This window comes from Parus major, chromosome 9 (genome assembly GCF_001522545.3).
Source record: "Parus major isolate Abel chromosome 9, Parus_major1.1, whole genome shotgun sequence".
NCBI classification, from domain to species: Eukaryota; Metazoa; Chordata; class Aves; order Passeriformes; family Paridae; genus Parus; species Parus major.
This window is the reverse complement of record NC_031778.1, coordinates 20,879,213-20,904,647: the sequence shown is the minus strand read 5'-3', so window position 1 is coordinate 20,904,647 and position 25,435 is coordinate 20,879,213. Positions and strand designations below refer to the sequence as shown.

The 25,435-nt window shown below is 47.7% G+C and overlaps 1 protein-coding gene across 7 annotated transcripts in view; it reads right to left on the bottom strand.

The window, feature by feature from the left end:
• The window catches only part of TNIK (TRAF2 and NCK interacting kinase), a 151,062-nt gene that overhangs the window by 29,214 nt on the left and 96,413 nt on the right, over positions 1-25,435 (bottom strand). For 5 of the 7 annotated variants that reach the window (XM_015637582.2, XM_015637581.2, XM_015637586.2 and 2 more), the window contains exons 8-16: positions 23,778-23,832; positions 22,971-23,049; positions 18,798-18,973; positions 17,144-17,210; positions 16,125-16,329; positions 8,115-8,225; positions 7,563-7,649; positions 6,074-6,274; positions 1,223-1,387 (exon numbers count right to left, since the gene is read on the bottom strand). In XM_015637582.2, the coding sequence (XP_015493068.1) occupies positions 1,223-1,387; positions 6,074-6,274; positions 7,563-7,649; positions 8,115-8,225; positions 16,125-16,329; positions 17,144-17,210; positions 18,798-18,973; positions 22,971-23,049; positions 23,778-23,832 (1,146 nt within the window). The remainder of the gene's footprint in view (positions 1-1,222; positions 1,388-6,073; positions 6,275-7,562; positions 7,650-8,114; positions 8,226-16,124; positions 16,330-17,143; positions 17,211-18,797; positions 18,974-22,970; positions 23,050-23,777; positions 23,833-25,435) is intronic. The other 2 variants (XM_015637584.2, XM_015637585.2) reach the window with 1 other exon arrangement.

Genomic DNA, 25,435 nt, shown 5'->3' with positions numbered 1-25,435 from the left:
TCTTGAGGCATGAGCTTCTATAGGTCTCGGTGGCCCCCATGGGTTAGCCCTACAGGTTCCATGTTTAAGGAATGCTGACATCTGTTCTGGGAAATGTGAGAAAATCACAAGGTTACAGTTTGTGAAATGAGAGCTTCTTCCCAGGACTCTGTGAAGCTGCTTTCCTTTGATACAATGGGGTTGTGACTTTTATTTGGAGTTTCTACATCCATGTCTCTGGATGTGTCCATGTCTCACGGGTACACGTGTATGCACACACACACTGACACGGGGGTCTGGGCCTCAAACAACTCTCTCAAGAGTATTTTACTGCCAAACAAAAGTCTTGGGAGCTGTTGATGGTATAGGATGACAAGAAGGTCACTGACAATTATTTGGTTAGTTAGAGGGATGACAGTGAAATGGGGTTTTGCCCACTTTTCCAATGCATACAGAAAAAGTATGTTTCAGGGCTTTCCTGCCTGCATATTTTTGTTTAAAGTTGGCTTTGTATTGGAGGTGCCACACCTGGCTGGCACTTAGTAAGCATATATTCCATAGAAAGCCCAGCTGAACTTGGAGCAAAGGTTTTGTACTTCCCCCTGAAATCCCTGCTGGAGTCTGTGGATCTGTGGGAGCAATTCCAGGGGCTGGACCAGAGCCAGCACTGACACTCCTACAGCTTTTGGTGGCAGAGTACTTGCAGACCTCATGGCTGAGAAAAATTTCTAAAATAATGATGCCCCTCCTCTGTGACAGTCATGGTGATCTATGCCCTCTCCAGATGTGTTTGTGACTGATGTCAACTCAATGGAAAACCAAAACAAAACCTTGAATCAAAGCAGCAAAGAAAGCAAAACCTCTTTCTGATGATCCTCAGCATCAAAGCATCCCGGGTCTTTTGTACCAGGCGCTGTGGTTTCAGTTCTTTAGGTAAACCAGATCCAAAGAGGATCAGAGGAACAGCTGCACTGGACCAGAGCAGCAGTTCCTCCTGCTCCTCCAGCTTGTTTCTAGCAGTAACCAGTACGTGATGCTTCAAAGGAAGGTATAAACCAGCGTGATGTTGCTAACACATGGAGGTGACAAGAGGAATACACTCATGCATGTAGATGCTGCTCTTACTCATGAATATGCTTAAGGCTGGGGAACCAGGGAGCCAGACGCTATTTCCCTTCCATCCTCTCTTCCTTGTTGCCTTACCAGCACCCCCAGCATCCTGGCAGTGGGGGAGCACCATTACCTGCGGGTCCACGGGTCGGAGCAGGGGTGGGGTCCGGGCTGGCTGCACGCCGCTGATGCTGAAGGACTCGGACCGAGGAGGCAGGTTGGGGTCAGAAATCCTGTTGGCCACTTTATGGGGCATGGCCGGCGAGCTCTGGCGATTGAGCCGGGAGCGCTCCTCCACCTGTGGGACATGGGGACAGGGGTCAAGGCCCCAAAGAGCCCATTTCCAATGGAAATCCAATGTATGCATAAACATACTGAAAGCTCTTTTCTCTTTAGGTATATCCTATTGTTTGATCAAGGTGGTGATCAGTCACAGGTTGGACTCGATGATCTTGGAGGTCTTTCCAGACCTAAGTGATTCTGTGATCATGGAATCCAAGTTATCCATCAAACTCTGCAATAAATGCATTTTAAAGGCACGAAAATGACTGCTTGAATTTATACACCTAATTCATTTCTGAATATGAAATGGAGAAAAATAAAGAAACAAAAAAGAAAAAATAAAGAAAAGGCAGCACACTTCAGAGAGATGTTCCTAGATGATTCCTGAGAAGCTCTTGCTTCTTCTCAAATGGATCTTCAACCAAGGGGACCATTTTCCTTCACTGTTATAAACACCACAATGAGTAGTTTTGTTTGATCTGAATAAAAGAATAAACATGGCAGCCAGAAAACTGCTGGCTTTGATCAGAATTTACTGAGTCTGACACTTTGTCATGTATGGGAGGGGAAAACCCTCTTTTACTGAGAGAGAACATCAACCCAAAGCCCACTGCTTTCAGCTACCCTTGATGGGAACACAGTGGCTGCAGCTCACCCAGCCGTGCCATCCTGCAGTTAGGCTGTGCATTGATATTCAGGCAGCATATGCTATGCAGAATTTTTGATACCTTGAGATCTGATGTGTGTTTTATTTATGTGTTATCAAAGTGTTAAATACCCCTAGCATGTCTTGATTCCACCGTGGATGATGCCATGTTAAAAGGCAATCTTTACAACAGGTTTGCTTGGAAAGAATCACAGCTCTTCTTTAAGCAAACACTCAGGAAACAAAAGAACCATTATATGAATAAAAATTAATTCTTTTCAGAGACTTGAGCATGAGACAGAGTAAAATCTATGTAAGAAACTCATGTTACAGACTTTCCCTTCTAAGTTCATGAGGGGCCACCTGGGCTGCTGCTGTGTCCTAAAAGGTGACCACAACTTCCCCAGGCACTGCCCACCAGAGCTCTGCTCAGCAGTGCCCAAGAAAGGGGACAGGGGGATGAGAAGGGGAACAGGGTGGGAAGGAGAACTCCCTCTGAAAAGGGAGCAGCAGCACGAGTGCTGGGTCACAGGCTGCTCCAGTCCCTCTCCTCCTCAGCCAAGCCTCAGCAGCAACAGCAACAGGCGGGGATGGAGCCGCTGCTGAGTGCTCCAGCAGCTCCCTGGCACAATGCCAGGCCCAAAACTGCAGCTGATTGTGGAGGATCACAAGCTGGTGTGAAGGAGAAGGCAGGAGAGGGATCAAATGGGGATGTCTGGGTACTGGGAAGGAGAAAGGTGCTGGATTTCACACTGCCAGTATCTCCTCACTTGCACCTTTTGGCACCAGCACAGCCACAGATGCTCCTGGGACTGTCCAGCTGTGCTTGGTGGGGCCCTACTGATTCCACTATTAGGCAAAAATGGGGAAAAAGCAGCAAAACCCTTCAGGAGTTCATCATTGCTCAAGTACAGACCATCTATAATTGAACTCAAGATTGCCCAGAACAGGAAACACCCTTAGCAGTGTCTGTGCAGTCCCAGTAGAAGGCTGCTAATGTTTTAATACATCACTTCAAAGTGAGAGCAGGATAAAAGCCACGGGGACTGAAGGAGGAGCTGATGTGGGCATTGGCTGTTGCAGAGAATAGGACAGCTTGTGATGCACAGCTGAGCCCTGAGTTCTTTCAAGGAAGCTCTGAGCAGTGGGAAAGCATCACAGGGGCCAGCCACCATGTGGAGAATGTCTGATTAAACCTGTCCTCTCCTTTCTGCACAGTCATGTGTGGTATAGTCCTGCCCAAACCCATCCTCGAGCTGACCAAGCTTTTCCTGGCTATCTCCAGCACCTTCTTTAGCAAGTACTGACCCATAACAGAGAAGTCAGTAACAAAGGGAGCTGCTAATTACAGGACCACAGCTCAGAGTGCTAATGCCACATCCCTGGCTGGATCACCAGAGGGTCCCAACATGATCTCCAAAAAGGCCCAAACAGTCCATGATTATAAGAGATGTGTCTGGATAATCAGGGCAGGTCTGGGACAGCACACAAGCCACCTCTCAAGTTAACTTCCAGTGGATTACCCTGGATAACAAGAAGATGAGTAGAAAGGGCAGGAGAAGGGAATGTGCATCCATGTGTCTTGGCAGGATTGTCTGCTCAGACTGTCTCATTCAGCATCCAGAGAAATCCTTGACTGTGCTCTGGAGAATTGTGAGAGATGCAGCACAGGCTGGTTCCTCACCCAGAGCTTTGTCATCACCAACAGGCCAGTCCCTTAAGCAGGGGATGCAGGGACATGACCACAACGTGAATGGCCACAGCTTCACCTTGATGCTTTATCCCACACTTCTGCAGGGTCTTGGGGTCACCCTGTGAAAATGAGTGAGGTGGAAAAATGTGTGCATAAAGGAGAGGTGTGAAAACCAAAGACAGGCACAGCATGAGGAGGGCTCAGCTGTGGTGATCAAACTCCTAAGAGAGAAGACTTGAGACCAAAAAAGCATTAAAAAAAAGGGCAGTATGGGATATAATGCAAAATCCTCAGGAAATATCCAAATAAGCTTTGCACAGCCCCCAGAAACTGTAGGCTGAGCACCAGACTTGTCTTTTCATTGTTCCCACAGGAAAACAAAGTCTCAATATTTCTGTTAAATTAGCATACATGGGTTGGGTATGGAAATTGCTAAACTATAGCAAGAACCATGGTAGGCTCATTAAGTATCAGCACAAATCTATCTGTGGAGCCAGCAAAGGTGGGCCTTCAATATATGCAGCAAAGTACCTGAATTGTGTTTAAAAGTAGGACTGAACAGAAGATAAAAAGGGGATGGAGGCAAGAGGAGTCACTCTGGGAGATTCCCAAGGGTGCTTTGCTGAGGCAGTGCATCAAACTACTGCTCCCAACAGCAGAAAAGATGCCACAGCTTGGAGCATTTAATTAGAAACCAGACAGAGTGACACAGGTAAGGAGTAAATGGTTTGGAGAGCTAATTGGTGGAAGCTGGAGAAGTTCCCCAACAACAGGAAACCTCATCTTCCCAATGATTTTGGCAAAGGGTAAGAGGCCGTGTTCTGCTGCTCTTATTAACACACTGTGCAGTTCCCAATGTCCTGTTTCCAGAGACAGCATCAAAAAGATGCCAGCCCCATGAAACAGAAGAAATGTGTCTTTGTGTTTGAAAGGGAAAGCTAAATCCAGCACTCTTCTCCTTCACCCCAGATAAAAAATAATATTTCTTTCTACATATTTTTGCTAAAGTTTTTCAGAGAGTGTCAGAAGTACTTTAGCAATGTTCTAGAGAGTTTACTCAAAACTGGGCACAAAAAGACAGAGTTTACTCCCTTTGCCCTGCCCATTACCTACTCTCAGCACTCCAGCAGATGGACAAGAGCAACCCAGTTCTGCACAAAGCTGCAGAGGCACCACCCAGGTGGGAGGCACCACCCTCTCCCATCAGAGGCAGCTCAGCACATCTGGAACACCTCATCTGCAATCTCACTTATCAAACCTCTTTTACTGGAAGGACTGGAGAATAATGATGCAACTCCATGAAAATCTATCATCTGGTGCACTGCCACGAAAAGAGAGAGAAGACTGAATTTGAAGGTAACAAAAGAAAAATCCGAGTGAGTGTGTGAAGAGGTGAAATGAATTTTAGACACCCATATCTATGTCTGTGATGGTTCAGAAAGGCCAGGAATGTATCACTGCCCTTTTCCTAGCAACAGGAAGCTGAACTCCTTCAGCATTCAGTGCTTGCAGGTATTGTGGGAGCAGCTGAGGACTGTCAAGAGAAAACACCAGCCACATGTTGGAGGCACATCACATGTCTGCCAGAACTAAAGGATGCCAAGCAGTGCTCCTGCTTAGTTGGAAGAATAAGGAAGTTATTAAAAGATCTTTCTGCCCAGGAGTAGGGTTACAAAAGTAAACAAAAAAGAACTTTAGAAAAAATAAATAGCAAGAGCAGGCACCAGTCTTACTGGAGCCACCACAAAGAGATTAAGGAGAAAGAGTTTGCACATGATCCTGAATCTACACTGCAGACAATGCATGTCTTAATCTATTCAAGACTACTCAGATTAGCAATAAATATTCAAGGTCTCACAACTATTATAATCTCCTCTTTTTGCCTGAGAGAAAAAGTAAGGAAAGAGCAACCCCAAGGGATACAGCCCTAAGCCTGGGGGGAAAAGCTGTCCAAACCTTGACTAAGCAGAACTGGGGCTCAGCAAGGAACCTCACAACCATCACCCTCTCTGCATTCACCCCTGACCCCTGCAGACTTGTGGACATGTCAGGAAGGAGAATGAGATGATCTTCAAGGTCCATTCCAAACCCTTAAAATTCTATGATTCTACAACCACAAGCCCCCAGACAGGCTGAACCCTTCCAGGAGGGATCCATTCTCCTCTTTGCATGCCTTCATGGAAAAAACTCTCCCTGTTTGTACAAATACACAGACACACACACTGCACCCATCTGGGAGTGCTCCCAGCACAGCTGATGGCATCTCCTGGATCCCCACCCTGTGGAGCACAACCTGCTGTGTGTATTTCAGACCAGCCCTGCAGACACAGATGAGCACCATCACCCTCCCTGCTCTCCCTTACCTCCTTGGCCCATGCTGGCTTCTCGCTGGCATTTATCCCTTCTTTGTAATGGTAGAGGGGTTTCTTCTCTGTTGGCCTCTGGTCCTGCCGCTGCTGCTGCTGCTGCTGCTGCAGGGACACCAGGTAGTCCCGCTCCTGCTGGAGCTGCCTCTGCAGCCTCTCCGCCTGCCGCTGCTCCTCCAGCTGCTTGCGCTTGTACTCCTGCCCAGGAGAAAACGCAGTGACAAGGTGCCCAGCCAGCCTGCAACCTGCAGATTTGTCTGTTTGGGTCAACAATGGGGCCTGAGCATCTGAAAGGTTGTTTGCTGGCAGAGCTTACTGATTTGAAAGGGTTTGGGGACTTAGCTGTAAAGCATCCCCAAGGAGAGACAGCAGAGCCAGCAAATTCAGAGTTGTGACTCTGCCAGTGATATCTGCAGGCACTGAACTGCCCTGTTTGGTAGGAATGGGGGATGTGAGTGCTGCCTTGTCAGGGAAACCCTGCAAGACCCACTGAGGGCTGATGTTTGCTTTGGAGTTACCACTGACTTTGCCCAGGTTCTTCTGGATAGAAAAATGAAAGATCGATTCAATGAGGTGCCAAACATCACGTGGTCAAGATGGGGCTCAGAGGAACCTGGTCTAGTGGAAGGTGTCCCTGTCCATGGCAGGGGGTTGGGAAGAGATGGTCTTTAAGGTCCCTTCCAATCCAAACTGTTTCATGATTTTATGGTTAGACAAAACCCAACTGAAGCCAACTCCTCTGTAAGACCAATTACTTGATCCTGGGAAGAGCCAGACTGCAAGGCCAACTATGTGATCTTTCTGAATCTCTACATCTCTCTAAGGAACAAACAATTCTGAGAAGTCCTTCTAAAAGGCAATGGCTTGTGTGAGGGCTTTTGTTTTTCCTAAATAAAATAGCAAGACCAAAAAAAAAAATAGTAATAACCCCTGTAGATTAAAAGAAAATGCAGTAAGACTAACAGCTCCCAGCAGTAAAAAGGATAACTCAAACCCAAATTAAATAAAAAAGAGGACATCTAGAATGCAAACAGCACACAAGGGAATAGACAGTGTTCCTGCAAGGAAATTGAAACAAAAGCCTTCACTCAGAACACGAAGAACAGCATGGCACAGTGGGTTTGATGGATGCAGGCACACAGGAGCTCCAACACACTCCAACATGCTGCAAACAACCTCAAAACTTCACAGCAGCAGCCAGGGCTGCTCCACTCACGAGGGCACACACACACACACACACACCAGTGCTGCAGAGGGGACACAATGAGAGCCGTGCACCATGAGGGGACCCAGCCTCGAGCAGAACAGGGGGTCCAGGCATGCTGCAGCCACGGAGGGGGACAGGAGGCTCCAGGTAGGGTGGTGACAGCGGTGTCCCCCGTGTCTGGACACGTCAGGAGGCACTGGGGGGACACGGGTGCACGCGGGCGCATGCGGACACGACACGGGCAGAAAGCGGCAAGCGTGGCCGTGGCCTCCCATTTACCAGAAGTAGCGCTTGCTCCTGCAACAACTGCTGCTGCAGGATCTCTAACTGTCTCTGCTCCTCCTCTAACTGTCGCCTGATGTACTCCTGGAGGCATGGGCAGCAAGGATCAAAGGAAAAAGAGAGAGAAGGTGAAAGAGCCAGTATTTCTGGAGAGGAAGGAGAACGAGGTGGGCACCCGCATCTGCCCCACCCAAGTGATCTGATCCATCAGCCCGGGTGCCCCCCATCCCTACCCAAGGAGCCCAGGGTGTCCACCACTCTACAAGAATGGAAACCACTGGAAAATAGCAAACATTACCCAAGAATAACAAAAAATCTGACCCAAACAATAAGCGGGAGTGGAAAACCTGCATCAAGTGCCTTCACATCTGCGGGCCAGCAAGTGGATCCACACAGAAATAAACAACAGCAGTGAAAGCGACACACGCAGTGTTAACAATTAAGCAATTTGCTCTCAAGTGGTAAAAAAATGAGTGTTTATAAGAAAATCTCTGATTAGAGGCAGAGGAATCTGTGCTGAAGGTGATGGCCTCACTCCCACGCCGTTACCTGCTCGTGCTCTGCACGCCGCCGCTCCTCCTCCCGCCGCATCTGCTCCTCGTAGTGCCGGCGCTGCTCCCGCTCCTGCTGCTTCCGCAGCTCCTTCTCCCGCCTCTGTTGCTGTGGGGGGTAGGAGGTACAGGTCAGCATCCCCATCTCTCTCCCTGGGATCTCCAAATCCTTTTTCTCAGAATTTTTGGGGTGCTCTCTTGCCCACAGACCCAGAACGCTCCCACCCATCCAAGGAGATGCCTTGCCAGCAGGCTGGTCCATTTGAGTGGAAGAGGGACTCCTTGATCCCACTTCATCCTCACTCACTCTGGTGCTTGGCACCAGCTGTGGAGAGCCCACAGCATCCTCCTAGGTAGGACCAGACTGTATCTTCTCCAACCTGCAGATGAAGCCATGGGGGCAGTGCATGGTCCCCACGTTCCAGCATGACCAACCAGGGGGTTAATCAGACCTTGGACACCTGGGAGCTACATGAGCCCATCACCTAAAGGTAACACACATCTCAGCCCCAAACCCACCCATGAGGATGAGGGAGAGAACCAGAAGACTTACTGCCTACTGAGAGGGAAATGCATCCCTCCTTATGTTTGCTGAGACCAGAAACCAACAAGGAAGACTCAAAACCTAAGGGTTTTTCCTTTCTGAAGCACCAAATAAGCAGGATAGGATTTCCCTTGCTATTCTCAGGTCATCCCTGCCTGCTCCACCCTGTAGCACCTTTGCTGACAGCAATCTGGGGAGCACTGGGGTGCTGATAACCTACAGTCTGCTGTGAATCACCCTGGGCACACCTGCTCTTAACCCAGCCTAACTCCTCCAGCTGCCCAAACCATCCTGGGAGCAGGAGCTGGCAGCCAAGTGCTGCCCTCACTGCAGCACCACATCCAGCATCGGCAGAGGGCACTCAAATGCCAGCATTGGCCACTGGAGCTGCCTGCCCTGACTCCATCATCTCCATCATCTCCTGGCTGCAGCCACATGCCAACGGGAAGGCGCTTGCTGAAGCAGAAGCCTGGCCCTTTTTTCTCCTGTTTTTTTTTCCCTCTCCCGCTGCCGACACACGGTGGCTGAGCAGACTGCAGCAGGAACACTGTCAGGGGAGAAGCTGGCAACGCCATGCATTCACTAAATCGTGGGGAGGGCTGGAGCAAGCAGCTGAAAGAGCTGGCTGAGCATTCCAGAGACTGAGATGCCTCCGTGTGAAATTGCTGCTCTACAGGAACCTGCACTGTACAGACAGATTTAAAATCTGCAGCTATCTGTAGATACCTATAAAGATACTGTATTTTCCTCCACATTCTATATATTTGTGTTTTTGTGGAGATACACATCTATGGATATGTTTGCAGATAGATATCCTGAAGACAGATCTATCTACACACATTGGAACAAACATTTAAAGACTCTAACATTTCCATCAGGAGCCGCTGCCTTGTCCTCCTGCTGCCTCCTCACCTCACAGATAACATCCACATGGACTCCAATGATTTCCCTGAGCTGCAGCACAGCTTTAGTGCCACCTATAGCCACATTTATCAGAGCTGTTCCACTCGCCTCAGGGAAGGAGAAGTTGCATCCAGCCTGAAATAACCTGCCAGCACCAGACACGGGTGTGTCCCACGCCAGGCACAGTCACTCGCGCTGCCCACGCACGCAGGGGATGCATGTGCTACTCTGTGTGTGCCTGTCCTCGCTGCAAACAGGGGAATCTGGGGCTGGCTGTCACTTTTGGAGCCCTGCACTGGGAACTGCAGAGGGCTCACCACCAGGACATGGTCACTCTGCAGCCTCCTGGTGATATACAGGATTTCTTGGCTTTGCCAGCACTCCCTGACCTCCTTAGGTGATGGTCACTGCTCCCATGACCTTTGAAGCACAGATCTTCAGACTAATGTGTTGAATAAATGTTACTCTGAGCTTCCAGTCACAGTTGTGTCAAACTGGTTTTGGGGGGGTTTTAATGGCTGGCTTTTTTAGTTAAACTATCACGCTGCTGAATAAAGCACATAATGATTGTGTAGGCTGGGCTTGGCTGGCAGGAGGCAAGGCCCTGAATTCCACAGCTATTTCTTAAATAAAAATCACCAAAATGGTCTTCATTTCCAATCTAGTGGGCGAACAAATCCAAATCCTTCCAAAGAAGGAGGCAAAAGCAATTTTCCCAAGGAGGGAGCAGCGCACCATCCTTCCTGGGTAGCCTGTGCCCCCAGTGAGCCTGCCTCACTTCTGGCCCCTTTCCCTCAAGGCAGCATCTCACCACCAGCCTTCTAAAAGCCTATTTAACTCCAGAAATGAGAATTGAGGCCCACAGGTACACCCTTCCTTCAAAGCCAGGCCTGATGGATACTTAAAGGCCCCCTGCACCCTGCTGCAGCCAGGCTCTTGGGGCTGAGGCTCTGAGCAGGATCCAACACACACATTTTTAGAGGCCAGGAGCGCAGCACTGCCCTCCAGCTCCACAGCACGTTTGTCAGGACACATTATAAGCAGGTCACTTGTCACAGTAGCATTACCAGCACCTTCAGCTGAACACTGCACCCAGCAGAGCAGGGCTGAATCAGCTGCCTACCCTGGCCCCGCTGCTGCAGCAGCTGGCAAACATCTGGCGAGGACCTGGCACTGCAATGGGCAAAGCCTCCAGCAATGCCCCAGTCTCCCCAGCACTAGGACGATGGGGACCATTTTTGAAGGAGGGATTTGGATCAGGGAGATGCAGCTGAAAACAAGTGCATTTAGAAAGTGAAAAAAGGAAAGATTCAAAGATCTCTCTTCCCTTGCCTCCTTTTCTCCCTGTTTTCTGCCCTCCCTCTCCCACTGCAAGAGCACACTTCCCACATTTCTCCAAGCCTGAAACTACTGTATTTACACTATCCAGATCCATTATTCATGCAAGGCAAGAGCACCAATTAATTAGGACTGCATTTATATAACTCTGCAGGTAAAGCTATATGTAGCTGCTTGTAAGCCAGAACGGGATCTTATTTGCGCTGCACCAGATATGACAGGTTTTAAATATTGATGAGAGAAGACACACGAAGGCAAAACCTCTGGTGGGAACGCCCTTGGAGGCCTGGCATGAAACAAGGACTTCAAAGAGCAAGCTCACTTTGCTAGATCAGACACATCCTGAGCTACGAGCAATGAGAGAGCTGCAGCCGCCCCTCGAACGCCGTGAGCTCCGAGAGGCACTGACACTTGCAAGAAGAAGCTCCTGGAAACCCTGGCTTGCTGCTCCCAAACACCAGCATGAGCCAGGAAAGAAATGGAAGGGGAATTCCAAGTGACAAATGAAAACAAATATTCTAGGTGGTTGCGTTGTTGTGACAGGCTCATTTATCTGAGGCACCAGGGAAAGAGTGACTGTGGCTGGAACATCATCTTTCCTGACACTCCAAGCACTGGAGCATGGAGAGGTGTTTCCCACTGGAAGAGAAACTGGGTCAGAACTTCCCACCATGGCAAACAGGGATCTGATTTGCTCTGAACCACTGCAGAGTTTTTACTTGGGATCACCATGAAGGGATGCCCCATGCAGTAAAAATCTCATGCTTCAGAAACTATGAGCCCTACATGCCTGCTGACCAAAGGAAAATGAGAGAGACATGAGGTTTAGCTCATGCCTGTAACACAGCTCTCCTTGGAAATGCATGCAGGAATGCTGCTGGGACCACTGCAGCATCCCCATGCACCACACAACTGTGAAGGAGCTGTCATCTTAATGACAAGGTTCCTACAAGCTACAGGACACCTGCACATGCAGAAGAAAATAACAAATCACCATTTTAGTTAACCTAAATTTACCTATCATTAATTGCTGGATTTTTTTTGGCATTACTTTGTAAGAGTTTCTAGTCGATGATCTTCTGCTGGTTAACATTTACAGGAGCTTCAGCAATTTTTTACCCCTTGAATATCCAGCTCTCTAAATGCACTAACTGAAAGCTCAAATGAAAACAGCAAGATGCTCAGATTTGCCTTGTACAAGTCCCTGTAATGATCTGACCTTCATTTTATACCTAGAAAGGAAAAAAAAAAAATCACAATATGGCAAAAAAATAAGGTTAAATAAAGCCCTCTCTGACTCCATCTGCCCACTGCTGCCAAGGGGTCTGCACAGAGATTTGTCCTGCAGGATTCCTAAGGCTCCTGACCCCAGGATGTGTTATTCCTACAGCTCAGCTGGAGTTTCGGTGGTTAAACCAGTGCATCAAGGCTCGTTTTGTGCCAGCAACAAATGGAAGGCTGATTAGGGAACTATATATATCTAATATATGTATATATAGGGAAAAATTAAAATATATTCAAGCCTATTCACCCTTCTGCATGACACAAACATTTTCTGCAGTGCTTTTGGATCTATTGATATTTAATTCTCTAATTTGAGGGTTAGTTCTGGTGCACATTTTGAATTCATGAGACCAACTTTCTGCACAAGGGAAAACAAAGCTGCAACTCTGTTCCCATGAAAGTCCTGGTTTCAAAGCTAGCTTGGGCATTTTTACTTCCACTGCAATTAAAACCAGCTGCAAATCTGAATCTCTTTGGCTGTGTGGAAGAAGATTCAGCCTCAGAGAAGGAAATTGGTCAGCTCCTGTAAAAGGAGGCCCAAGTGTCCAACAGATGCAAGGAGACACGCAAAGGAGGGCAGCAGGTCTGGAGGGCACCAAGGCCATAAAGAGACTACCAGAAGACTTCCCCACTTGACTTTTTTCTATATGCATTTGATGTTATTGTTGGAGCAACACCAGTAGATGGTGGATTTCCCCCAAAGGCCCTAACAGGGCAGGCATTCTGTGAGATGTTCAGAAATCCCCACTTAGGAAGACCAAGGTGACAGAAAAGATGAGATTCCTTCATTCTGAGCTCTGTTAGATGAGACATGAGAAAGGGTAGGAGCTCTACCCCTGCCAGTATTTAAAGACAGCACTGGAAAACCATCAAACCAACCTCCTGAAGGTCTGCACTGACAGAGGAATGGGCCCAGTTATCCCACTAGGGCTTTTAGTCAGCTCTTTTGCTGTGCATCTCCAGCACAAATTAAGTCCAGGCATTTCTGAGCTTGGCATCCCCTTCTCTGTCAGTCCTTTTGGAGCTGCACTTGGCCCAAATGCCAACTCACTCCCTCAGCCTGGACACCTCCATGACATCTTATGATGAGTAGGAGCTCTTTCTGTAAACACAGTAATATGCTTGGCAGCTTGAACAGGCTGACTTAGGAGACCCAAAAGCCACCAACTCCAAGGGTTTATTTGTCCCAGCTGCTCTACTGTGTATTAAAGGTCAAATTTATTTTGAAAACAGTAATCTGAGTCTTCCACTGGTCTCTTCCCCCAGAGATCTGCTGGTACCAGTGCTGCCTGCTGGAGGCACACCCCATCTTAGTCAGACTATAAAGCAGCATGGAAGAAATCCTGCTCCCATTAACCAAAATAAATCCCTGGCCAAGAGTCATGAGCAAAAGTTAGTGTGAAGCTGGTGTATGAAAAAGCAGAGAGGCCCAAAGCAGCAGCCTGGCTGGAGCCTTTGGGTGCTGCTGGGATGGAAACAAGTGTTGGAGCAGCACTCCACATCCATGCAGTGTGCTGGGAGCCTCAGGGCAGCCACATTAAAGTCAGCACAGCTGTGACAGCTCGTGTTGGCTACCTCTGTCTGACCCAAAATATTTGGGAAAGGCAAAGACCAAACTATATCCCTGCAGCAGCGATGAAACTCTATTTGCAAATTCTGCATTTACATATTTTCTGGTTTTGCAGACTCAGGGCACCTTGCAGCTGGCAAAGCCACAGCCAGCCACACTGGGGAGCATCTGTCCTCACCACTGCCACAACCCACCACATTTGCAACAGAAGGTCTGTACCTCTTTCAAGGACTCCTGCTTTAATCCTCACCATAGCAACTCAGCTGTTCCTTGCTCACCACACAAACGGTGTCTAATAGAGAACAGAGCTCATTTTACTCTGTGGCTGGATGCAGGTGAAGCTAAACCTGGCCAGATGGACCTGAGGAAATGGGCACTTGAGAAGATGCTGGGGCTAGCACAGCTGCCAGCTGGCCCCAGCATCTGCCCTGATCCTGGCTGAGCCCGTGGGACTGATCACATCAAAGAGGGCAGAGGATGCTCTTCAACTACTCCTGGTTTTCCCTACTCCTCTGACATGGCAGGAGCTTACAAACACCTCTTGGCCTGTTTTGCTCCAGAGTATCTGTCCCTTTCAACTGAGGTCCAAAAGCTGTAAGGCAGCTGGGAAGAAGGCAGTGGGTGAAGAGCCCAATGGGGCTGTTCAGAGCCACTAAAAAAGGCATTGGGTTTTAATCCTGGTTATGATGGCATTAACTTTTAATGACTTGGGGACACAACAGAAGGGAACTGTCAGAGCCCAGGGGACTGAGCACAGCCTAGCACAGCCTGGCCCAGCAAGGCAGAAACTCTGTAGCTCAAGGCAGAGCTCTCCAGCTTAGCAAAAGGATTAGTCCTCCATTCAAAACCTGCCTGGGAAGCAGCAGAGAGAGAACAATTTTTCCTCTATGTGAAGAGAACATATTAATACAGCAGCAAGCATTGTATTCATTACAGGATTGCAGCTAATCTGGTGTCTACTTTTATTCTGCTGTTGTTCTGCTCCTGTACTGCTTGCAGCAAGCAGGCTGGGACAAAGGCAGAACCAGGCTTCCTCCCAACAGTCCTCACAAACATCCACTGGGCCAGGGGATTTTGGGCTGCATCTATGTGCAAACTTTGCCCTCTCCCAAAGCAGCTTGCCATCCTTGGGTTGGGTGCAGGGGTCTAGCAAAGCCTGACCCACAAAGTATTGAACACAAACCTACATATTTACCAGACTGAAAAAATGCTTTGTCTGGGATTTGCCTGTGTTGATTTTTGCCTGGAGGGGCTCAGAGGACCACCTCGAAGAGGGGCCATACCATCATCAGCTGCCTGAAATTCCTTCCTGTCTGTGCCCCTGGCCTGAGGCATTACCCAGTACAGGGAAAGATTGGTGACCAGCATAATAGACCTCTTGCTCATGCAAATTAATGGAGTGGATGCTCTTAATAGTCCATTTACTGCAAATCCTTTTATCAGACATATTGGTGACCTCTTCAGAAAGCTAATTTAATGACCCTCAATGTATGAACACTTCAATGAGTCACCTGGGCTAAGTTCAGGGCAAGGCAATAGGTGTCTTTTTGCAAAACCACATCAAAAAAGCCTAAGAGACGGGGAAAGCCCCTTTATTTTTTGTGAACTTTTTGAATACAAGAACCAGGAGCTAAAGCAAAAGCGAGCAGTTCCTCCAGAGCATGTGGCCAGGCTGAGCAGCTCAGGGACACCCAAAGTCACACGGTCAAATCCTGCAGCTGGATTTTAAATGGGGTGGATAATTTTATGACCGATTGCATTTGTGGCTGGTATGTTAAGACAAGGGTAATGAAATCTTATCCTTCAGGGCACATATGGATCATTGCACAAGTCAGGCAGGCATCTGCCCCTCCCCCTGCAAGAGAAATTGTAATTGGCAGGGACTGTAAGGACTGAAGTTGAAATTAGGGATTAAATGGGACACAAATGGCACATAGAACCAGGGATAGGGCAAATGGAGCTTTTCAGCTTCTTCTCAACTGTAACAGTCCACAGGAGCAAATAATGAACTTGACAGATGCTGGATTGCTCACCTCGACTGAATACAGCTGTCACCCCAATCATGGGTTAAATCTGCTCAGTACTTCCAGGGACCCCTTTATGTTTGATATCCCAAGGGTGTATTTATAGCAAACCAGTTCTATTACCTTCACAAAAGTTGGCAACACTTGCTATGGCGGGGAGAGTGGCTGGAGGTGGCTATGCCAAAAGGATGAGCAGGGGGGCTTGACCAGTGTAACAAAATGTTTGGGGCTACTGACTAGAGAGATCAGCAGGTGACCTTAAACCAGGTTGAGAACAGTCCCTTGGGACCTGTCACCAGAAACCCTGCTGCTCCATCCAAAACCAGCTCAGGCCTGGCCAGTTACCTCCTCCAGCCTTCTCCTCTGCTCCTTCTGCTCCTCGATGCGCTTCTGCCGCTCGGCCAACAACTGCCGCTTGTGCTCCTCGTTCTCGCGCTGCTGCTGCTCCAGCTGCTGCCGGCGCAGCGCCTCCGAGCGCTCCTTGTTGGCCAGCTGCAGCCGCAGGAAATCCCGCCTCAGCGTCGACTCCCCGGGCAGGTTCAGGATGGAGCTGCACACAGGAGAAGCATCAGAGAAGATCCCCTCCCTGCAGCCTTGAGCCTCTCGCCCCTGTGCGATTTTCCAGCCTGGCTCCTCTCCCCTCCATCCCAACAGCATCCCGACAGTTTGGGCAGTGGATGGAGGGATGGGGGCCTGCAAGGGCCAGGGCAGGGTGACAGAGCTTTGCTCATGGCTCACCGGTCATTTACTCACTGTAAAGGAAAGATTTCCTTTACATTAAGTTTCTAACCAAAGCCTCTGGTGCTGCAGTGGCTGGCACACACTATATTTAGCTGTGCACAAAGCACATTTAGCATGAATCATTGCCAGCTATTAAAATACTACATTATCTCAGTGAAATAATGGAATAACCTGATACTAATTACAACAGCTCTGAAAAATGTCACCAAAGAAAGTTCCAGCCCCACGGTGCTTGCAGCAGCACCTGGGAGGTTTCATGGTGAAAAATTGCAAGGAAACAGGGAGTTACCCTTGGATGTAAGGAGCCACATTTTAAAGAGTTTTTAATTTCACCTCACATTTTCCATATCTCAATATCCACATTCCTGTGACAGCACGATGCCGTGCTGCAGATCCCACAGGCAATGGGGTTTCTTCCCCAGCTTTTGGTTAGGGTGATCCAGAGCATCAGTTTATACCCACGCACCACCCGGCAGTGAGAATTTCCTCTGTTCTGCCAGGGAACAGGACTCCGTGCTCAGACTGTCCTTTTTCCATTTCCAGTTCATATAAGCCCATAATCCAACCTGATTTTATACAGAGCTAAAGGGATGTAAGGGCACAAATGAAATGCTGATTCTTACCTCGGCTCTCCAGAGTCATTTTCCTCCTCCTCCTCCTCACTTCCACTGTACTCGTACTCTGTCTCATCTAGGAACAGAATTGCTCATCAGTGCCCTTTGCTGGATTCATTTGTTTTTCCAGTGGCTGAAAACCCCAGAGCTCTGAAGGCAGAACAGCCAATTCTCTTTACCTCGCATGACCAAGAATAAGCAGCATTAGTGCTCTGCATTTTGTGGTTTTATGTGGGCCACAAGGCCAGGGAAGCACCTGCACAGTGGGCAGCAGCCCTGACAACCACAGCACAGCCCCTTGATGTAGAGATGGGCATCCACAAAGTAAGAATTTATCCCTATATGACAGTGAGTGACCCCCTTCTTCAGGATGGTTCTGCAACAGAAGTTGCACCACCAGCTACTGGAGCCACAGTCACAGGAAAGTGGGATTTAACCCAGACTCTGAAGGCACCAGCTCCTCTTTCCCTAAACATATGCTCTTCCTATGCAAATCCATGTAATTTCCAGGCAATGAAGATATCTACATAAAAGCTCACTGCAATGTTGTGTTACATACTGCAATTTCTGTTGGGATATCATCTTTATCGGATGAAGGGAATTACAGTCAAAGAAAGGCTTGCATTTATCCAATTACTCTCCATCTCTAGGGTCCAACCTTCATTTGCCAGACTAAACACATTTAATACTTCACTGGGATCCCATTTTATTGTTTTGATTGTAGTGAAATCTATTACAAGGGGCTGGAAGGTACGCATGAAAAATTAATTCCGCTACCAATAAGAAGAGAAATAGCAACGTATTAATTTGCTGGATTCTACAAATGAGCTTTCAAATTAAAATTCAGTTCACAAGCAGCTGAATACTTTAACAAGTTTCTTCTGCTATCTGATCTTTCTTGCAGAGGACTTTGATAGGGCCTGGAGAGTTCACTGAAAACATTCAGTTTAATAGGTTATTCCTAGTCAGTGGAATTGCTTTGGGGCAAGGGTCTTATCTGGATGCTCGTTTGCACAGCTCTGCTCATTGCTGGTGCTGCAGGGATGTCACGTAGATCAACACACTTGGCATGAAATACGTGAGCTGGGGAAAATTCAGCTTAGCAGCTTCACCCTCCCACACGCCAGCACGGATCTATGCAAACGTAAATTTTATACACACGCTTTAATGAATCAAAGCTTAGATGTTCCATGTGGAAATTACCACCTGGACTAAAAAAAGGCATAATTTTTCATTAGGGAAAAAAAATTTAATTAAAAACACTGATTAATTCTAATGACAGTCACCTGTCTGCTTTGTATGAACAGCCATTGTTTAGTTACAGGTATTTATTTTCATTTCAGTGACTGAATCAAACTAAACAAAACAATCTGTCCCCAAAACCACACGAGGCGTGGTCACACAGAGGATCACATATTGAATTTAATGAGACTGCAAACAAACTCAGCCATCTGAAAGAGGGGAATTGGTAGTGAGACCACGGGCAACTCAGTCCTCTCTCATTTATCCACGTGCTTCACCTGCATGGATGTGCCTTGTTCTGCACTAGTGATCCCCAAGCACGTGGTAGAGGTCATGGGCTGCCCAGACAGGGATATCTGAGGTCAAGGATTGCTCCGAGTGCTGCTGCTTCTCCACAAACCCTCGTCTCTTCTCCACTGACCTTTCTCTCCTCGCTTCTTTTTAGTCCTGTCGATGTGGTCCTTGAGCTGGATGCGGACCTGCCTTTCGTTGGGCTGGTCTCGGATGAAGGGATGCTTCATCAGCTGCTCCGTGGTTGGTCTCTGGCTGTGGTTCTTCACTAGGCAGCTCTCAATGAAGGACTGAAACTTTTTAGACCTGGTCAAGAACAGGGAAGGAACGTACAGAAATAACAGGTAAATGTATGTAAATATATCAATTCTCATGTTAGAAAGTGAAAAAAGACTTGTTGGTATTCGAGAATATTTTTCTCAGTTCTCACTCATTATCCAAAAAGCTGGGAACCATCAGTATGACCAGAGAATCACCAAAGCAAGATGTCACCAATGGCAACCAAGAAGAAGCAAGGGAGTGTTTGTGCTCCCTTCCCTCTGAACCTGTGAAACTGCAGGTAGAAACAAGACACAACACACACAGATATCAACACAACTGAGTGGATTGCTTCTCATATTTTACAGCCCCCTGGGCAGAGTTTCAAGAGATGAATCTTTGTGAAGGTGAGTGGGACAAGCTAGGTTCATGTTGTTTTTTTTTTAATTTTAGATTTAAGTCACAGCACTGCAGGGTTTGGTAGAGCTCAGGCAACCTTTGGGTGATGCTGCTGGCTGCAGCCCTTCCCTGCCCTCTCAGCAGCATCAAAACCCACTGGGCTGGGGGGCCACCAAACCCCAGACTCCCTGACCCAAGAGATGGGGACATTCTCTTTTGATAGAGATGGGACCAGAGCCCTGCCCTCCTCACAGCCTCCCTGCCCACAATTCAACCTCAGCTAAAACAGCTTCAGCCAAATCTTTAATATACAAATTTGTCTTAGTCTCTCAAGTGCTGCACAGCCAAAGTTTTCCTTTAACTAATTTCACCACATTATAAACTCAAGAGAACAGGGATTTACAAAAAAGGAAGATGTTGACAGGCTACTGTAGTCTATGTTGCTTTAGCAAATAAGAAAATGAATATAAATTAATGTCAGAAGCCAACAGATACTACAGAATTGCATTAAAAGTAAAACAATAAGCTTTCAGGGATTTTACTTTTAAGCTGTCAGACTAAAAGTGATTTATCTTTTAAGTGCTAATCCATACAAATTGAGATGCAAAAATAAAATATGCCACTGGATCCAATTAAATCTTCCCTCCAGCTTTGCTAATGAGCAAATCTGCCTTCCCCACCTTGCCTTGAGAAACGCAGTGTTTCAGTGTACCCAGAAGGGACAATCGATGTGATGCTCAAAAAAAATACACTTCTAAAATATGATTCTCCCTTGTTGGTGTGAAGCTGGAGGGACTCCAGTCCTGGATGTGTGGTCCAGAGCATGTGAAAATACAGTACAGGTGAAGTAGTTGAAAAGTTACCCTGCTGGAAGTGATGGGATGGGGGCCCCAGTGCCCTGTGATGCCCAAAGACACCTTTGCTGCCTGAGCAGCCATGGAAAGGAATTTCCCATCCATTTTCCACCTCAGGCTGCTGCCTTTGCCAAAATCTTCCTCTCTCAAACAAGCCAGCCTGTTCAGTGGCACAGTTCAGCCCCCACTGGAGCTGAAGACCAGGGCTTTCTCCTTGGCTCTGATCCAGGAGGACTCCACCACACCTTTCATCCCCTCCCCAGGCCCAGGTCAGCCCACCTTCCTGAAACACACATTCCTCCAGCTCCTGGGGTTTGTAAAGCTTAAATCAATGTTTGCAAAGCCTTTGCAGCTGCTTGGATGAAAAGTGGTATCACAGTGCAAATATCACCTCATTAACAAAGAGGTTTCATGTCTTTTACAATGCAGGGCTAGAGAAGGTTTATGGGAACAAAATCACTAAAGTTCGAGTTCATTTTGCCTGAGAACAGGGGAAGAGGAAAATAAAGCTTCACGGCTGGCTGGCTTTAATTGGGACAGAAAACAATACACCAAAGACTTTAATTTCATAGGAGCACAGCACTGTTTTAAAAGCTAGTTTGAGGATTTAGCAAGCAACAAAATTATTTTCCTCTCTGCAATTGTTAATTGAGGGCAGGCCCCAAGCCAGTGTTCTCTCTTGGCTTTCCTGACTTGCCCCCAATGGAGCTGGAGTCCCTTCACCACTTTTACATGTAAGGAAAAAGATGGTCTGCCTATGTGTACTTTTATTTATGTGTTGCTGTGCACAAAAGCAAGAATAAACTCAAGTTGAACCTTTCTCCATTTTGTTCTGCTCTTGTGACCTGTGGCTGTGAAAACCAGCCCAGTGACTGCCAGAGAGCCAACCCAAAAGCCTGGTCAAACACCTAAACTCTTCCTGGGATGGGCTTGCAGAATTCCAGGACTCATCCTGGCAAGGCCCAAAAACCTCCAGCTGAGAAATGAGCCAAAGACAGCAAATCTGCCCAGTGCTACATTGAAAATGCTGTAAAAATTTGCTTTCAAGGAGTTGGTGGAGCTTCATCTGGATCCTTTGGAGCTTTCCACTGCAATGACAGCTTGGAAGATGAATAGAGGTCTGAGCAACTTGAGGTACACATGTCTGATGAGCTGAGGGATGCCTGCTTGCTCATGGAAGGCTAGCAGAGGCCAGGTGAGCACCAAGCTGCCTCTTGAAGCTGGAATTTTATTATGCTATGGCTTCCCAGGAGACACTTCCATCAAAGCACCCAGGATGCCACCCTGGCACAGGCAGAGCACAACTCTGAACAGACCAAATGACCCCAGGCAGACCCACAGGATGTGCAAACCTGGGGCAGCTGCCAGATGTGTGTGGGAAGGAGGCACCCAGGAACACCTCACCTTGCACTGAGCATATCCTGCATTCACAGGACTAAAATACAAATTCCATCCCAGCTCCATTTTTACCTTAAGGACATGGGGAAACATCCTGCTCAAAATCTGCTTTCATCAGCTCCCCTCTGCCTGGAGGCTGAGGGAGTCTTTGCTGAATAAACAGCACTTTTGTATGAAAAATAAACTCTCAAGTCTCACAATCCTTTTTGTGCTGTAGGAGTGAGGATAACAAAGGAGCAGACTGGTGATCTGGCAGAAAACAAGCACCTACACTATTTTCTCAGCTGACTAATGGTATCCTCAAAAGGTCGTGCAAAGAGAGCAAGAATATCTGACACCCTCTGCAGAGCCAGCTGGGAATGGTCCCTCTCCTCCTGGTTTGGTACTGGAACAGCTGATAATCAGGCTGGCAAAACAGAGGTGCCTCCTGCCAAAGCCTGGGTGAGTTTTTAGGCTGGTCCTAAAAGCCCAACACCATGCAGCCAAAGCAGAGGACTCCAAGTCCCTCTCACTCCTCTGTCAGCAGTAAAATACCTGCTGCTGTTGCCTCAGGTGTTGTCAGTACATACCATGGGCTCCTCCTCTTTTTATTGGTGTGCAATCAGTAAGATATTAAGCAAAATTTAAAGGATTAAGGCAAAGCTTCCCTCTGTGAGCTTAGCCAATCTGGGAACAAGGGCAGTGCTGTCTCTCTAACATGTGGCAGATCTTTCCTGACTAAACCACTGCCGAACCTGGGGCAGGAAAACAGCACAAACCAAAGGCAAGTGTTTTTAAGGACTCCACTTCCACCAATACAGAACATACAGTAACAAAACAACATCTGTCTGGGATTCAGGAATATTTTTCCTGTGGGTTTTTATTGGCATGCCTCCCTTTCTTTCCTTTTTTCTTTTTTTTTTTATTTCCAAAACACTGATGTATCCTTTCCTGCAAAATTTTAAAATAAAGCCCAAACTAAGTACAAATCTCTGCATTCCTGGGCCTTCAAGATAAACCATCCTTTTTTATCTTTTTTTTTTTTTTTGGCCTGGATACATGTTTCCACTCGAGAAGGGAACCTGACTGGAAGGAAAGGGGAGACAAGCAAAGTGTCATCAGACTGCAGGCAGCACAAACTGCCCTGGAAAAGCCAACTCTGCACTGTGAAATGGCAGGGTGAGTGTGTTGCTCTCTCTGCACACCAAGGAAGGCTTCCATCCCGTGGTGGATCCTTCAGAACAAATTTCCTCTCCACAGGAGACCAAAACCCAAACCTGCACTCACCAGGGTGATGCTGGAGACCATGGCCACCCCCCAAAGCTACATAAATATCAACACCTTGTCCTCAGCTCCAGAACAAGGTTGCTCCAGAATTGTTTTTACAGTCCCTAAAGATTGAGAAGGAAACTCACCACTTCTTTGATTTCAACCTCGGGGCCGGGTTGCGGGGGATGAGGAAGAGGGCTCTCATGGGATGCATGTCACACAGAGCTGCAATTTGTAAGAAGAGGCATTAAATACAGCACAGACATCCAACTGGGAGATCTGAGTTCCCTCTGAGGCTGCCAGACCCTCATGGCAGCAACAAGCCCTCCCAGACATCCCTCAGCCCTGGAGCTCAGGTTGGGGCTGATGTCCCCATCCAAGGGCTGTGAGTGTCCCAGCACTGCCAGGGTCACTGCAGGGGCTGCCTGGGGACATCTCTGCTCCTGCAGCTTCAGGGCCTCTTCTGGCCCAATGGGCCAGAGCATGGGACAGCCACATCACGTGGCACGATGCTCTGCTTTATTTACTTGCATATCCCAGCAAGGACAGTCCCATGATAACGCTGAAAACCGTGGCAGTGTGACTTGTGCAGATGCACCCAGGTGAACCCAGCATGCCACTACCAGTGCCACACCAGCTCTGAGGTGTTTTACCTGCTTCCAGTCCTCCACCCCTCTTCATCTGTGTTTTATTTGAGGAAACCATGTCCCAGACTGCTCAAAGATGTATCAGGTGTCACACACAGATCTGCCTTTGCTCACTGCTTATCTCATCCCCTGGGCCATGCTGCCCTGGCAGCTTTGTCCCCTTGGGTGCTGTGAGCTCCACCTCAGCAAACCCAGGGAAAACCTTGGGGTGGTGTTTCTTGCAGAGAGCCCAGCTCTGGCTGGTGCTCAGCAAAGCCCAGCACGTCACAGCCCAGGGATAATGAACAGAGCCATGATTCTACTCACGGGGAGCACCTTCGGCCATCTCGATGGCTGTTATCCCCAGAGACCACAAGTCACTCTGTGAAAGAAAGCAGAGGGACATTGCCAGTGGAAGGAGAAACACACCCATTTATTTACCCTGTTCACAAGCCCTGCTCAGCCCTGAGTCTCCTGAAGCATCAGAGCAGAGACAGTGCACCTATTTGGGAAACACTGATTTCATACTTGAAACACTCTTCCTTCCTTCTTCTCCCTTGCCAGCAGGAAGGCCCAAACCCCCTGCTCCTGCCAGCCAGCAGCAGTGAGCTGCCCTCCAGTGCCCCCTCACACCATCACTAATGAGCTGTGGCTGCACCCCTAGCCCTGGTAAGGAGCCCCAGTGGATGGATTGTCTCTCCTGGCAGTGCAGGAGGCAGAGGCTGTACGTGCCCAGTGAGAGGAAATGAGTACAACCCATCTGCTGCACTGGGAACATGACTCATCTTGGTGCTTTCACCTAAGGCTGGAAGGAATGGACTCTTCCTTCCACCCCTCCTCTTGTACATCCAGCTCTCCCCTTGCCCTGCTTTCTGCCATGTCCCTGCAGTCCCACTTCACTTCTCTCCTCTCCAGTTCAAGAGCTGCTCTTTCTCAACTGCCTCAAGCCTCTAAACCTACCATTTAGTGAGTAAATCCCAGAAAGGTTGTTTTTCCCAGCAGAGAGTCCCAAAAGCCCAGCCAGAGCTAGAGAGCCTCTAGGAACCACAAGCACCTTTTCATATACACCTTCCAGGAAGGCAATCTGCATTTCCAATTTCAAGGCACTTTTCCTCATTTTTAGCTCAAGTTCTCCCTCAATAAATGCCATCTTTGCTACACATCTTTGTACCTGCTTAAAAATTCTCTCTCAAATCTTATTTTCAGCCCTTTCACAGCACAGTCTCATCCATTCTTTGTTTCTGGTCAGCTGGGATTTCTGCTGTATACTTAATTATCACAGTCTTTCCACATGATTCAGCACACATGACCCCTTCCCTCTGGGTTGCCACTGAACTCCTTCCAAATTCCTAATGTGTCTTTCCATATTGAGGTGCCCAGTATTATGTGCAAGATGCCAAGTGATCTCAAAGCTGGAGGAATACAGAAAGGGATTATCATCTCTTTAAGTCTCCCAGAGAAAGCAGAAAACTCAGCGGGAAGCACACATTTTATAATGATCGGGAATTCGGGATTTTTTTTTTTGAGTGGTTTTTATTTTTAAGACTGAAAAGCCTTTCAGTTCATCCAGCAAAGAGATGCTGTGCTAATGTATTTGCATTGCCTTGACTTGGGAAGGGAAGCAGGCTCCTTTTGATTCTAAGCTTATTGACAAGATATTGCTGAAGAAAAAAGGAAGACTGGCTGGGGAAAAAAAAACAACAAATAACCTCAACAACGGGGGTTTCTATTTGTTCTTTTTTAAAGTGGTTTATTTATGTGAGGAGGTATTTACTGCATCCTTCCATAGATTACACAGGCATCTCTTTCTGGCTAAGAAAACAGTGAGATCAGAGGCTTTTTGTCCAACAGATTAAGCCTGTGAAGATTCCTTTCCTCACTCTATAAATCTCATTTTTTGTATTCAGTATTTTAAGCCAGTCAGCTAAACCTGAGAGCATCTGATTTGCATCCCTTTAAAAAAAAATAGTTATAATTTACATCCT